A 14701-nucleotide genomic window follows, 5' to 3' on the forward strand; every position below is an offset into this window, starting at 1 on the left:
ATGCCTATATTTTCCTACAATGAAACAATATTTGCTGATGAGTTTAATGAATTTTTTTTTTTTTTTTGAGATGATAAAAAACTCTTGTCCTGTTCCAAGTAATGAAAAAGTACCAAAAAAGCTGAAATATGTCATTTGTTTAATTGCAAATAATTTGATCCCACACCAACATCAGTGAAAAAATGAACATGAGAATGTGTTTTTTGTTAATTTATTTGAAAATGAACTTTAAATCTAAGAGGGTGCATCTCCTGTGTAGTTTACCACTAAGGGGTTCGGATGACAATCAAATTTGGGAAGCTCCGTCTCAAACTGAAGAGAGGGGTGTCATTTCCAAAAGAGCACGCGGCGCTCAAGAGTTTGTAATAGAGACAGAGAAAAGGCCCGTCTATCGCCTCCTGCAGGAGAAAGGAAGAATGACGAGGCTGAGCTGTCCTTTGTGACACCGCAAGCAGAAAGATGGCACAGAGAAAGAGAAAACAGACAAAAAAGAAGCAGCTAATCCGTATAAAAGTGTAAAGGAACTAGAATGATAGCTGAGCCTTGGCTGAAGGAAAAGCAAAAGCTTACAGCACCTGGTATTCCCAGGCGGTCTCCCATCCAAGTACTAACCAGGCCCGACCCTGCTTAGCTTCCGAGATCGGACGAGATCGGGCGTGCTCAGGGTGGTATGGCCGTAAGCGAGTACAACAGTCAAGAGCGACCTATTTAAAGAAGACACACAGGCAGGCCAAAGAGAAACAGATCCTTTTCCACTCAAAGTTTTTTCCAAGTCTTTTAAAAGTCTTCTCTCTTTTTTAATATGAGCTAAATTAAGGGAAAGAAATAAGTAACAATAAAAAATATGCATTTTAATAAATAAATACATTCACAAAAGATAAATGTCGCGCGGTGACGCACTTTGTGTGGAAGTAATGGGGGCCTGTTTCTCAACTTTAACATCAGAAATGTCTTCTGGTTGAAATTGAATTAAATAAAAGTAAACAAATACTGCGCTTACTTTAAATTGAATGTAATTTGGGGGGAATTTGGTCATTTTAAAACAGAAATTTCAAACCTGGTTAAATTAAATTAAACCAAAATGTTTAAAATAATTAATATCAATAAATACAATCAATATTGCGTTGAGGCACTTTGAGTGGAAGTAAATGTCATCTGGTTAAAATAAAACCAAAACAATTAAAATAAAATTAAATAAAATATTGTGGTGATGCACTTTGAGTGCAGGTAATTTGGGGTGAATTTAGTGATTTTAAAACAGAAATTTCAAACCTGGTTAAATTAAATTAAACCAAAATGTTTAAATTAATTAATAAAATTAATAGCAATAAATACAATCAATACTGCGTTGAGGCACTTTGAGTGGAAGTAAATATCATCTGGTTAAAATGAAACCAAATCTATTGAAATGAAATAAAATTAAATAATATAAAATTAAATAAAATATTGTGGTGATGCACTTTGAGTGCAGGTAATTTGGGGATGAATTTAGTGATTTTAAAACAGAAATTTCAAACCTGGTTAAATTAAATTAAACCAAAATGTTTAAATTAATTAATAAAATTAATATCAATAAATACAATCAATATTGCGTTGAGGCACTTTGAGTGGAAGTAAAAGTCATCTTGTTAAAATAAAACCAAACCTATTAAAATAAAATAAAATAAAATATTGTGGTGATGCACTTTGAGTGCAGGTAATTTGGGGTGAATTTTGTGATTTTAAAACAGAAAGGGCATGCCTATATTTTCCTACAATGAAACAATATTTGCTGATGAGTTTAATGAATTTTTTTTTTTTTTTTGAGATGATAAAAAACTCTTGTCCTGTTCCAAGTAATGAAAAAGTACCAAAAAAGCTGAAATATGTCATTTGTTTAATTGCAAATAATTTGATCCCTCACCAACATCAGTGAAAAAATGAACATGAGAATGTGTTTTTTGTTAATTTATTTGAAAATGAACTTTAAATCTAAGAGGGTGCATCTCCTGTGTTGTTTACCACTAAGGGGTTCGGATGACAATCAAATTTGGGAAGCTCCGTCTCAAACTGAAGAGAGGGGTGTCATTTCCAAAAGAGCACGCGGCGCTCAAGAGTTTGTAATAGAGACAGAGAAAAGGCCCGTCTATCGCCTCCTGCAGGAGAAAGGAAGAATGACGAGGCTGAGCTGTCCTTTGTGACACCGCAAGCAGAAAGATGGCACAGAGAAAGAGAAAACAGACAAAAAAGAAGCAGCTAATCCGTATAAAAGTGTAAAGGAACTAGAATGATAGCTGAGCCTTGGCTGAAGGAAAAGCAAAAGCTTACAGCACCTGGTATTCCCAGGCGAATTCTCCTCCAAGTACCTAAGCGATCGTCAGCCGTCCAATGGTTGAGCAGAGCTGAGCAGCGATCAGCCAATGGTTGAGCAATGCTGAGCAGAGCTCAGTGCTCAACAGACCAATCATTGAGCGAGGATCGGTAAACGTCATCCAGCTGTATGAGCTGTTTTAAAAATACTGGCGGCCATTGATGATCGATTGGACTGTTTTCTTTACTATAAGGTACGTTTGGTATAATTATGTGCTAAGTAATGAATGAAACTCCATATATTTTGTGATAATTTGGCTGACATTGAAGGTTTTACATGGTAATATCTCGTCAGCGCCGTACTGACACTAACTTTCTAGCTCTGCTTGTTTACATTAAAATCTCTGAAATGCGTTTAAAATGGGACCAGACTATTGATTTTACATGTTGAGACGTTGGAGAATGTACTACTTCTGTGTGGACTCGAAATGTAAAGCTTAAATATGCTTTAGGTGTGTTAGAATATCAATCGCGATTAGCATGCTAAATGCATTGAAAATTAATGAATGAGCTACCAATCGCCGCTGTAATGACCTGACGATCTCTGGAAATTCTTTAAAAACGTGATCAGACACTCTCGCTAACTTCTTAAGACCATATAGATAGTCTTACAGCACTGTGGAGTTGAAATTCGATGTGTAAATATGCTTTAGAAGTGTAAACATGTCAACCGCGATTTGCATGCTATAAACAAGTGATGAATGAATGGGCTGTTTTTGGTTACTACTTTTACGAGGGCTGCAGGGTCTATAAACATGTATTTAAGCCCTCATCTGATTTTAGTTTTACTCATTTATTCATGTTTTACTGTACCAGATGAAACATGGAGAAGATGATCCCTGGAAATTCTTCAAAAATGTGATCAGACACTTTAGCTCACTTCTTAAGACCATGAAAGAGATAGTGTTACAGTAGTGTGGAGTTGAAATTCGATGTGTAAATATGCTTTAGAAATGTAAACATGTCAACTGCTATTTGCATGTTAAAAACAAAGTGATGAATGAATGGGCTGTTTTTGGTTACTACTTTTACGAGGGCTGCAGGGTCTCTATAAAAATGTACTTAATGTACATCTGCTTTTAGTTTTACTCATTTTTTCATGTTTTACTGTACCAGATGAAACATGGAGAAGCCTAGACATCGGTGCAGCGTGTGCGACAAGACTTTCACTGAAAAGTCCAACCTGACGAGGCATCTGAAGATCCATGCCGTCGCCAGGGAGACCTTTGACTGTGATGTCTGCAGGAGGAGCTTGACCACCAAATCATCGCTGGTCAGCCATCAACAGCAACACCAGTACCCCAACATCGTTATGTACCGGCAAGGAGAGGCCAGGCTGCAGTGTACAGAGGCAGCAAAGTCTGTGGCAGAGGCCCCCAGCATTGTTGATGACCCTACATGGCTGGATCCCAAGACAGCAGAGGCGATGGCCAAGAGGTCCGGGGGTGAGCTGTGGAAAGGTCAGCTGGTCATCGTGTTCGGGAAGTACGCCGGTCAGACCTTCAAGTGGCTTCTAGAAAACGATGTCGGCTGGCTGGTGTGGTTGCTGTTCCAGTACTGCCAGCAGGGAGAGCAGAACGAGCTGTTAAAGTGGCAGAAGGAGCGACTGCTCGCGTACGCCAGAGAGTTCCCTCCGGTCACATGGCACCTTGACAGGAGGTTGAAGGTAAGATAAACTCAGTTACCTTTTAGACCTGACTTATGATGTTAAGCAGTAACCAGTATTAGTAAAGTATTATTCTATGGTTGTGTTTTATTTTCTGCAGAAAGCGCAATCGAAGCCCGACCTCTCTCAGCAGGACCCCTACTATGCCAGCGATGCCGAGATGTTGGTTGCTGCAGGTATAGTAGTATTATGCTGAAATGACTTTGTAGAATGCTGTGGAGCTGCTAGAACTTGTGTTTGTGCCATGTGAAATTCATCAGTATGTATCGAGCAATGCAGTTGATACATTTTTGTGGTGTTCTCCTCTTCAGAGAGTGTCCTGGACAGGGCCGAGGCGTCGGTCAGCACTCAGCTGACCACCTGGGGAGAACTCGCCAGCTCTGTGTGCCAGGACGACAGGCCCGGACCCTCGTCCCTCCGAGAAACCTCGGAATCCGGTGGCGTCGTGCTGGAGGGCTGGCAGAAGTTCTGGGAGCAGCCGCCTGAATCCGCCCAAGCCCTTGGTATTGCCCCCGCTAACATCAAGTGGCTGAAGACCAACGAGACCTACGGGCTGTTCGAGAGGGCGTCCAGGTACAAGAATGTCAGGGGAGAGATGGCCGAGAGGAAGCTCTTTAAGGAGAAGATGGAGTTCCACCCGCCACCACCTCCTATGGCTGTCAAGGGAGCTGTGCCCAACATGCTCTCCTTCTTCACCACCCCTGCCTTCTTCGGGCGCCCGGTCGGCGTGATGAAGGCATTGATCCGCTGCCCCAACACCAACTGCCCCGCACCGCCAGAGTACTAACTGGAGAAGAGAGGGTACGGCAGCTACGCCAGGCAAGTGTACAGCTTAAACTTCCTTTACACCCTGCTGACCGAGAGGTTGATGTGCAAACACTGTCTCAAGCTGAGGGATGAGGCGAGCCAGGCGCACCCGAACGACGACGAGGAGGACGGTGCCCACCGTTCCCAGCAGCAGTACACCTGGCTGGCGTACAGTCCGAAAATTTTAATGAACCTCGCCCCGGCCGTCAGAAGCATGTTCCCTGCCATAATCTGCGGCAAGCGTGCTGTGGACAGGAGTGTGGTCAGCCTGATGAGCGACCGACTCAACGCTGTCTCGATGAGCAAGGTGCAGAGGCTGCTGCAGCAGGGCCACGATGAGTGGTACGTGGAGCGTCGGGACCTGTACCAGACTCTCCTGTACGATGCCCACACGTCGGCGGCTGGATCGTCTTCATCTCAGCAAGGCATCCTGTCGTTTGCCAGAGCAGCCGGCACTTACACCCCTCCCATCGCCCCGTCTCCCCTTCCGTCTGCTCCGGTCCTGAGGCGTGCACACCTGATTCTGGAGATGGAGAAGATGCCCGTGTACAGGGACCAAATCCTCAGTACGACTGGGGAAATCTTGTGCATCGACGGCACGAGGAAGGTATGTACAGCATAAAGTACTTGTGATCATATGGAACAGACTGACTGTTGATAAACACCATGCAATCAATGTTCTGCTTTGTTTTTATAGATTCTCAAGAAGATCTACGGCGACGGCCAGGGCACCATGCAGTACGTCACCAGCGTGCTGAATGAGTGGGGTCAGTTCTTGACCACAGTGGTGGTGGCATCCGAGTCCGAGGGCTGCTACGCACGCATGGCCAGAGGTCTGGTCGCCCGCTTTCGCCGTGCCAACGCTCCTGCTCCAAAGGTGGTGTACGCGGACAACAACTGCTGTCGGTGAGTTCAATAACAGTTGATAGAACCTATGATGAAATGGATAATCCAACATGTAACACACCTACACAAAATGTCATATCATTTTCAGTGACAGCGGTTCGTCGTTTTTGGAGAATCTGTTTGGTGACTGGGTGAAGAGGGGTACCGTCATCAGGCTGGACATCCGCCACTGGCTGCACCGCTGGGACGCTGTCGTGATCAAGCAGAGCCACGCCAAGTACGGGGCTTTCATGAGTGCCATGGCGGGTGCCGTGCTCGCCTACAACAAGGCAGACATGATGCTCCTGGTCCAGGCGGTCAGGAACGGTAACCCAGAGCTCTACGGCAGGTACTCTGATGAGGAGATGATGGCCTTCCTCAAGCCTAATCAGATCAGGTCATATGTAAGACGTATTACCCGTGGGGTTGTGGTAAGTGTGGCTTTCATATTCACATATGTGATGCGATCTGGGAAACCCACTACATGGTGATATTTTACAGGAACCTGGTTTCAAGCCCTTTCCAAATCAGTTTTTATTTCTTTCATTGTTTGTCTGTAGCAAAAGTTATGGTTATCTGAAGTTATCTGATCACTATGATTTTCAGAAATGGAATTTCTGGTTTAACGCAAAACAGGTTTAACGCAGTCACGTCCTGCTAGCGGGACGATTGGCACTGTGTTTATTGCCTATTTTTCATATCACATACTTTAGTAATCATCATAGATTAGGTATCATTCGAGAGCTTATGAACTCAAAATTCATCCTGTGAAAACCGTTTTGAAAATGGACGATTGAGAGGCGAGCAAGATCTTTTAAGCGAGCAGCTTCAGACGCCGTTGTTCTCTTGTGCTCTGCATCTCACGCGTTGGATCCATTTTTTTTATAAAAACTTGCGTGCCGTTGTAGTTTACACAGGACTGTCGGGAAATGCACATTGATATACCTTTATTCTGTTTATTTTGATAGGTGACAGTCTATCACGCTGCGCGTGTTCTTAAAGAGAAAGACAGTCTTTTCAGCTTGCTACTATAAATTGCTATTTTTCTGCATCAAACTAGTGAAACTTCTGCCAAGATACATTCAGAGATGATAGGCAAGATGTTATAGAATAATAACTTAATGAAAACCCAATTTTGTCAAAAAAACTGACATTCAATCTAATTTTAGACCTTACTGAAAACGTACCTGAGCAACATCTGATGGGTTTTCCCAGATATTGTCACATATGGATTCAACCGTACTGGACTAAGGTATTGGTCAGATCCAGCTTTGAAAATAAATGCATGTGTTCAATGTGATTAAACACTCGATGCTGAGAATATATCCTATGTGTTACAGGAAACTGCTTTGGTGATAGAGTCCATCCTTGCTGAGTTCCAGGGACCAGCCGGCCTTGACATCGATGGCATTCACCTGTTCAAGTCGCCAGAGGCAGTCGACGCTCACTGGGTAGTTGCGAGCAAGCACCTCAGTTGCATGCAGGTGGGTTAATGTCTTTGCGGTCATCGTGTGTCAAAACCATTCAAACTTGTATATGGCAACATTTCAAAAGGACACCAGAATAAATAAGGACCTTGCAATATGTTGTGTTACAGGATCCCCCTGGCATACCGCTGTATGTGTCTGTGAAGGTGGTGGTGATGAACGGCGTCCGACTGAACAAGCACAAGTGCCGGCGTGGCAGCAACTCTCTGGAGGGGTTGCACGCCCACCTGTTCAACGCCGTCCCTTCACAGCGATGTGGAATTATGCCATTCCAAGTGAGTGATTAAAACATAATATATATAAAGCTTCATTGCAGACACATGTTCATATAGCACATCATATAGTATAATTGATAGTATAGATAGTGATAAGTGTCAATGATAGTTTCAATGATACATTTTATTTCACAGCTCCAGTCATCACTTGCAAACATTGTACACAATAACAGTCAAAATGGAAATGTGTTTCAGGTATACTTGGTGTCCTTTGCCATGCAGTGGAACCACCGCATGGCATCGCTCCGTGTCGCTGGTGGTCATGGCCGGCAGACGTCGTGCTTGGACGCGCGGCAGATCCAGCGCGTCAACCAGCAGGCTGAGGTTCTCTTCGGCAAGGAGCACGTCCTGGAGCCCAACTTTGCTGCACCGATGCCGGTCCCTGAAGCGTACGAGCACCCCGACGAGGAGGAGCTCCTTGGTGTCGAGTACGCCATGTGCCAGTCCACCAGCTTCACTGCCAGGGACTACTACGTGCAGAAAGGTACAGTACTTGATCACACACTTAAACAATGATGACAAACCTGGTGAAAAAAAACAATTGTTGTGTAGACACGTTTGTGATTAGTACAATTACATATTTGCAGTTGAGGAAGAGCAGTCGCGTGAGGAGGAGGAGGAGGACGATGAGTCGGCTGAGCAGGAAGACGACGAGATGGCGGATGAGGGTCTCGGCATGTCTTCTGATACAGAGGAGGACCCGATAGACAGAGTCTGTGGCAAGCACGTCGTCCTCACACAGGCAGAACAGGTGGAAGAGGAGGACAGTCCTGCCCTGCAAGATGTGCTGATGAGACATCGACATCTGCATCTGCCAGGTATAGAGGAAGTGGAGGCACTGGCCTTGCTCCTCCTAGAACTGGCCGACAACAGCGACCACCACTTAGTGCCGGCTGACCTCAGGCAGAAGATCGCCGCCGCCGCCAGCTCTCTCCACGACCACGACAAGACCGCGGCCCGCTTCGTCAAGCAGTACGAGTCCAGGTGGGGTTACACCTTGTTCGGTCGGTGCCTTGGGGCGGACTCTCCCGAGACCAGAGCAGCCCAGAAGACCAAGTTTGGCTGCATGAGGTACGCTCAGGCGGCACAGGTGACCGAGGACAGTCGCTTGCTCTACCTCCTCCTCAAGATGCTGAAGAACCGAGCGCCGGCCAATCAGCTCACCTCCCCCAGCAAGGTCACGGCTTCTTTGAAGGGACAGTATAAGAGGATTGCAGACCGAGTTCAAGACGACCCCATCCTCAGCGGTCTCGCCATTCCACTGCCCAACTTGAACGCCAAGTCCATCTCGACCTTCGCTGCCAGGGAGGAGAAAAAGGCCAACTACGGGGCGACGGTACTGCCGAAGGTGACGCCTCACCTGAAAGTGCTGTCGGACGCACCGTTCCCGGAAGCTCCTGCGCTACCAACATCCCTCCCACCGCCAGACCGGCCTCAGGTCCAGTACCAGCACGTTCATCACGAGGCTGGAAAAAGGCGTGGTGAGAAGCGGAGGTAAGTTGTCATAAGCACTTTGTTTCACCTGTTGCCTGTGGAAAGCAAATAGCACACACATCATATCAATACTCATTACATGTGTATTTTATTTTACTTCCAGATTATTTGATGAAGAGCCAGAGCCTGTGCCTCCTGTGGACTGGCCCGTTCAGCCCACAGCGTTGTCCTCCTCCACTCGGCCAAGGCCTGCTGCGTCCACCCACCTCCAGCCAAGGCCTGCTGCGTCCACCCACCTCCAGCCAAGGCCTGCTGCGTCCACCTATGGACCACCCGCTGTGTCGGCAGCACCCATACTGCTGGTTCTCCCCGCACAGCCACTGGCTCCCTCTGTCCTGTTTCGTGGGCCATCGTGCAGCCAGAGCTTTGTACCTCCTGCACCAACAGTCAAGGCATTCATGCCGAACAAGTCCTCGCGGCCATGTGGGGCTTGCCACGTGCCTAATTGTGGTGGACAGCGGAAGAGGTACACACCTTCCAAGGACAAAGTGGCAGAAAGCACCCAGAAGATATTTTCCTTCTGTCCATCCACTAAGAAATCCACCACCTCTGGGTTTGACAATGTGGTGTACGACAGCTTTGAACACTTTAAAAGTGTGGTGGATGTTGAGTTGGAAAAGAGGAGAACTGTGTAAATAACTGTGTAAATAACTGTGTAAATAACGTACCTGTGTGATGCCACTTCTCCTGTGCCATCTGTAGGAGAGAGAAAGAGGCTTGTTTGTTTATTAGATTGTACTTGAAGCACTTTGTAACACAATCAAACAAACAAACAATTTATTTATATAGTTCAAAAGTTCAAAAAATGCACTTTCCAGTTTTACTTTAGAATGTTCTTGTTTGTTTTTTATTATTATTTATGTTGCTCTTAAAATGCACTTTGTAGTATCTTTTTTTTTTTTTAATACAAACATGTTCTGGCCTATGTTCAATATCAAGGCCAATCTAACCTCAATCATTTTAGCCTTAATCAGTTCTGATCTAACACAATCAGTTTTCATAACCCTTAAGTGATTGTTCATGTTCAGATAATCTGTGTCTTTGTCTGCTTCATGTTTAACAAAAATTTGCCAAAGAAAACACTTTATTTGTTGATTAGTGACCTGAGTCTTTGGATAATCCTGTTCTTTATGGGGCTTGGGCCTGTACAAATCAAAAGTTTGTGTTTTTAATTGTTTTTGATTATTATTAATGTTATTTATGTGTGTGTGTCCTTGTGATGTTTGTATATCTGTCAGCTTCCATGTTTAACAAAATGTTTGCAAATGGTAGTAAATGTTTGTCTCTCGTGTTCTCGCTCGTAGATCTGTACCTTGTTGTGGTGAGCGAGCTTTAAACCAAACAGATCTTGTTTACTTGTGTTTCCATGCATTGCCTTTTAAATGAAACACAATCTGGGTGAAAAATAAAAGTTGTAAAACTATTTCAAGTATTTTGGAGTCTCTGAATGCTTGTGTTTTTTTTTACACTATCCCATCCCTTTTGAAACCCATCAGAGCAACTAGAAGTCCTTGTTTCTTCTCCGTCACTACCAGAGGTGTGAACACACCCCACCGTGCGCTGGCTGTACCCCCTGGGTGGTCACAAAAATGAGTTCTGTGAACAGCTCTGATGTCTTTGATGATGTGTACACATATTTCTTAATTCAGCCCAAAAATGTAACAATTGCACACTTTTCCACTTGACTATATGAATCTCATCAGCTACATCAACTCAAACTATGAAAATTATAAAACAAATCAGGATTTCAATAAACTAGGCCTTGTACATGACAATTTCTGTAAATAACACTTTGACCACCAGGTGGCACCATTCATTTTGATCATTTTCGATCCATCCCAGGTTTGAGATATATGTACTTGGGGGGGTCATGAGCCATTCCCAGGCGGTCTCCCATCCAAGTACTAACCAGGCCCGACCCTGCTTAGCTTCCGAGATCGGACGAGATCGGGCGTGCTCAGGGTGGTATGGCCGTAAGCGAGTACAACAGTCAAGAGCGACCTATTTAAAGAAGACACACAGGCAGGCCAAAGAGAAACAGATCCTTTTCCACTCAAAGTTTTTTCCAAGTCTTTTAAAAGTCTTCTCTCTTTTTTAATATGAGCTAAATTAAGGGAAAGAAATAAGTAACAATAAAAAATATGCATTTTAATAAATAAATACATTCACAAAAGATAAATGTCGCGCGGTGACGCACTTTGTGTGGAAGTAATGGGGGCCTGTTTCTCAACTTTAACATCAGAAATGTCTTCTGGTTGAAATTGAATTAAATAAAAGTAAACAAATACTGCGCTTACTTTAAATTGAATGTAATTTGGGGGGAATTTGGTCATTTTAAAACAGAAATTTCAAACCTGGTTAAATTAAATTAAACCAAAATGTTTAAAATAATTAATATCAATAAATACAATCAATATTGCGTTGAGGCACTTTGAGTGGAAGTAAATGTCATCTGGTTAAAATAAAACCAAAACAATTAAAATAAAATTAAATAAAATATTGTGGTGATGCACTTTGAGTGCAGGTAATTTGGGGTGAATTTAGTGATTTTAAAACAGAAATTTCAAACCTGGTTAAATTAAATTAAACCAAAATGTTTAAATTAATTAATAAAATTAATAGCAATAAATACAATCAATACTGCGTTGAGGCACTTTGAGTGGAAGTAAATGTCATCTGGTTAAAATGAAACCAAATCTATTGAAATGAAATAAAATTAAATAATATAAAATTAAATAAAATATTGTGGTGATGCACTTTGAGTGCAGGTAATTTGGGGATGAATTTAGTGATTTTAAAACAGAAATTTCAAACCTGGTTAAATTAAATTAAACCAAAATGTTTAAATTAATTAATAAAATTAATATCAATAAATACAATCAATATTGCGTTGAGGCACTTTGAGTGGAAGTAAAAGTCATCTTGTTAAAATAAAACCAAACCTATTAAAATAAAATAAAATAAAATATTGTGGTGATGCACTTTGAGTGCAGGTAATTTGGGGTGAATTTTGTGATTTTAAAACAGAAAGGGCATGCCTATATTTTCCTACAATGAAACAATATTTGCTGATGAGTTTAATGAATTTTTTTTTTTTTTTTGAGATGATAAAAAACTCTTGTCCTGTTCCAAGTAATGAAAAAGTACCAAAAAAGCTGAAATATGTCATTTGTTTAATTGCAAATAATTTGATCCCTCACCAACATCAGTGAAAAAATGAACATGAGAATGTGTTTTTTGTTAATTTATTTGAAAATGAACTTTAAATCTAAGAGGGTGCATCTCCTGTGTAGTTTACCACTAAGGGGTTCGGATGACAATCAAATTTGGGAAGCTCCGTCTCAAACTGAAGAGAGGGGTGTCATTTCCAAAAGAGCACGCGGCGCTCAAGAGTTTGTAATAGAGACAGAGAAAAGGCCCGTCTATCGCCTCCTGCAGGAGAAAGGAAGAATGACGAGGCTGAGCTGTCCTTTGTGACACCGCAAGCAGAAAGATGGCACAGAGAAAGAGAAAACAGACAAAAAAGAAGCAGCTAATCCGTATAAAAGTGTAAAGGAACTAGAATGATAGCTGAGCCTTGGCTGAAGGAAAAGCAAAAGCTTACAGCACCTGGTATTCCCAGGCGGTCTCCCATCCAAGTACTAACCAGGCCCGACCCTGCTTAGCTTCCGAGATCGGACGAGATCGGGCGTGCTCAGGGTGGTATGGCCGTAAGCGAGTACAACAGTCAAGAGCGACCTATTTAAAGAAGACACACAGGCAGGCCAAAGAGAAACAGATCCTTTTCCACTCAAAGTTTTTTCCAAGTCTTTTAAAAGTCTTCTCTCTTTTTTAATATGAGCTAAATTAAGGGAAAGAAATAAGTAACAATAAAAAATATGCATTTTAATAAATAAATACATTCACAAAAGATAAATGTCGCGCGGTGACGCACTTTGTGTGGAAGTAATGGGGGCCTGTTTCTCAACTTTAACATCAGAAATGTCTTCTGGTTGAAATTGAATTAAATAAAAGTAAACAAATACTGCGCTTACTTTAAATTGAATGTAATTTGGGGGGAATTTGGTCATTTTAAAACAGAAATTTCAAACCTGGTTAAATTAAATTAAACCAAAATGTTTAAAATAATTAATATCAATAAATACAATCAATATTGCGTTGAGGCACTTTGAGTGGAAGTAAATGTCATCTGGTTAAAATAAAACCAAAACAATTAAAATAAAATTAAATAAAATATTGTGGTGATGCACTTTGAGTGCAGGTAATTTGGGGTGAATTTAGTGATTTTAAAACAGAAATTTCAAACCTGGTTAAATTAAATTAAACCAAAATGTTTAAATTAATTAATAAAATTAATAGCAATAAATACAATCAATACTGCGTTGAGGCACTTTGAGTGGAAGTAAATGTCATCTGGTTAAAATGAAACCAAATCTATTGAAATGAAATAAAATTAAATAATATAAAATTAAATAAAATATTGTGGTGATGCACTTTGAGTGCAGGTAATTTGGGGATGAATTTAGTGATTTTAAAACAGAAATTTCAAACCTGGTTAAATTAAATTAAACCAAAATGTTTAAATTAATTAATAAAATTAATATCAATAAATACAATCAATATTGCGTTGAGGCACTTTGAGTGGAAGTAAAAGTCATCTTGTTAAAATAAAACCAAACCTATTAAAATAAAATAAAATAAAATATTGTGGTGATGCACTTTGAGTGCAGGTAATTTGGGGTGAATTTTGTGATTTTAAAACAGAAAGGGCATGCCTATATTTTCCTACAATGAAACAATATTTGCTGATGAGTTTAATGAATTTTTTTTTTTTTTTTGAGATGATAAAAAACTCTTGTCCTGTTCCAAGTAATGAAAAAGTACCAAAAAAGCTGAAATATGTCATTTGTTTAATTGCAAATAATTTGATCCCACACCAACATCAGTGAAAAAATGAACATGAGAATGTGTTTTTTGTTAATTTATTTGAAAATGAACTTTAAATCTAAGAGGGTGCATCTCCTGTGTAGTTTACCACTAAGGGGTTCGGATGACAATCAAATTTGGGAAGCTCCGTCTCAAACTGAAGAGAGGGGTGTCATTTCCAAAAGAGCACGCGGCGCTCAAGAGTTTGTAATAGAGACAGAGAAAAGGCCCGTCTATCGCCTCCTGCAGGAGAAAGGAAGAATGACGAGGCTGAGCTGTCCTTTGTGACACCGCAAGCAGAAAGATGGCACAGAGAAAGAGAAAACAGACAAAAAAGAAGCAGCTAATCCGTATAAAAGTGTAAAGGAACTAGAATGATAGCTGAGCCTTGGCTGAAGGAAAAGCAAAAGCTTACAGCACCTGGTATTCCCAGGCGGTCTCCCATCCAAGTACTAACCAGGCCCGACCCTGCTTAGCTTCCGAGATCGGACGAGATCGGGCGTGCTCAGGGTGGTATGGCCGTAAGCGAGTACAACAGTCAAGAGCGACCTATTTAAAGAAGACACACAGGCAGGCCAAAGAGAAACAGATCCTTTTCCACTCAAAGTTTTTTCCAAGTCTTTTAAAAGTCTTCTCTCTTTTTTAATATGAGCTAAATTAAGGGAAAGAAATAAGTAACAATAAAAAATATGCATTTTAATAAATAAATACATTCACAAAAGATAAATGTCGCGCGGTGACGCACTTTGTGTGGAAGTAATGGGGGCCTGTTTCTCAACTTTAACATCAGAAATGTCTTCTGGTTGAAATTG

The 14701-nt window shown here is 41.7% G+C and overlaps 3 protein-coding genes, 3 non-coding genes and 1 pseudogene across 6 annotated transcripts; 3 read left to right on the plus strand and 4 right to left on the minus strand.

Annotated features, from left to right (window-relative positions):
• Window positions 1-563: 563 nt before the first annotated feature.
• On the minus strand, window positions 564-682 carry LOC128017898 (5S ribosomal RNA). The gene has a single exon (XR_008184595.1). It is a non-coding gene; the product is annotated as a 5S ribosomal RNA (ribosomal RNA).
• A 1782-nt stretch (window positions 683-2464) lies between these two features.
• LOC128017698 (uncharacterized) lies at window positions 2465-4802 on the plus strand. Its single transcript, XM_052603151.1, has 4 exons — window positions 2465-2543; window positions 3466-4015; window positions 4116-4191; window positions 4327-4802. Exons 2-4 carry the CDS (start codon window positions 3473-3475, stop codon window positions 4800-4802), a joined length of 1095 nt encoding a protein of 364 aa, XP_052459111.1. The 5' UTR covers window positions 2465-2543; window positions 3466-3472.
• Window positions 4803-4883: 81 nt separating this feature from the next.
• LOC128017694 (uncharacterized) lies at window positions 4884-6590 on the plus strand. Its single transcript, XM_052603143.1, has 3 exons — window positions 4884-5429; window positions 5520-5728; window positions 5817-6590. Exons 1-3 carry the CDS (start codon window positions 4884-4886, stop codon window positions 6196-6198), a joined length of 1137 nt encoding a protein of 378 aa, XP_052459103.1. The 3' UTR covers window positions 6199-6590.
• On the plus strand, window positions 5997-10256 carry LOC128017687 (uncharacterized). The gene is made up of 7 exons (XM_052603133.1): window positions 5997-6138; window positions 6877-6959; window positions 7048-7191; window positions 7305-7469; window positions 7665-7953; window positions 8057-8963; window positions 9067-10256. Exons 2-7 carry the CDS (start codon window positions 6909-6911, stop codon window positions 9596-9598), a joined length of 2088 nt encoding a protein of 695 aa, XP_052459093.1. The 5' UTR covers window positions 5997-6138; window positions 6877-6908; the 3' UTR covers window positions 9599-10256.
• Window positions 10257-10828: 572 nt separating this feature from the next.
• Window positions 10829-10942, minus strand: LOC128017936 (uncharacterized; annotated as a pseudogene).
• Window positions 10943-12560: 1618 nt separating this feature from the next.
• On the minus strand, window positions 12561-12679 carry LOC128017900 (5S ribosomal RNA). The gene has a single exon (XR_008184596.1). It is a non-coding gene; the product is annotated as a 5S ribosomal RNA (ribosomal RNA).
• Window positions 12680-14297: 1618 nt separating this feature from the next.
• On the minus strand, window positions 14298-14416 carry LOC128017901 (5S ribosomal RNA). The gene has a single exon (XR_008184597.1). It is a non-coding gene; the product is annotated as a 5S ribosomal RNA (ribosomal RNA).
• Between the last annotated feature and the right edge of the window lie 285 nt (window positions 14417-14701).

The sequence above is a fragment of the Carassius gibelio genome, chromosome A7 (genome assembly GCF_023724105.1).
Source record: "Carassius gibelio isolate Cgi1373 ecotype wild population from Czech Republic chromosome A7, carGib1.2-hapl.c, whole genome shotgun sequence".
NCBI classification, from domain to species: domain Eukaryota; kingdom Metazoa; phylum Chordata; class Actinopteri; order Cypriniformes; family Cyprinidae; genus Carassius; species Carassius gibelio.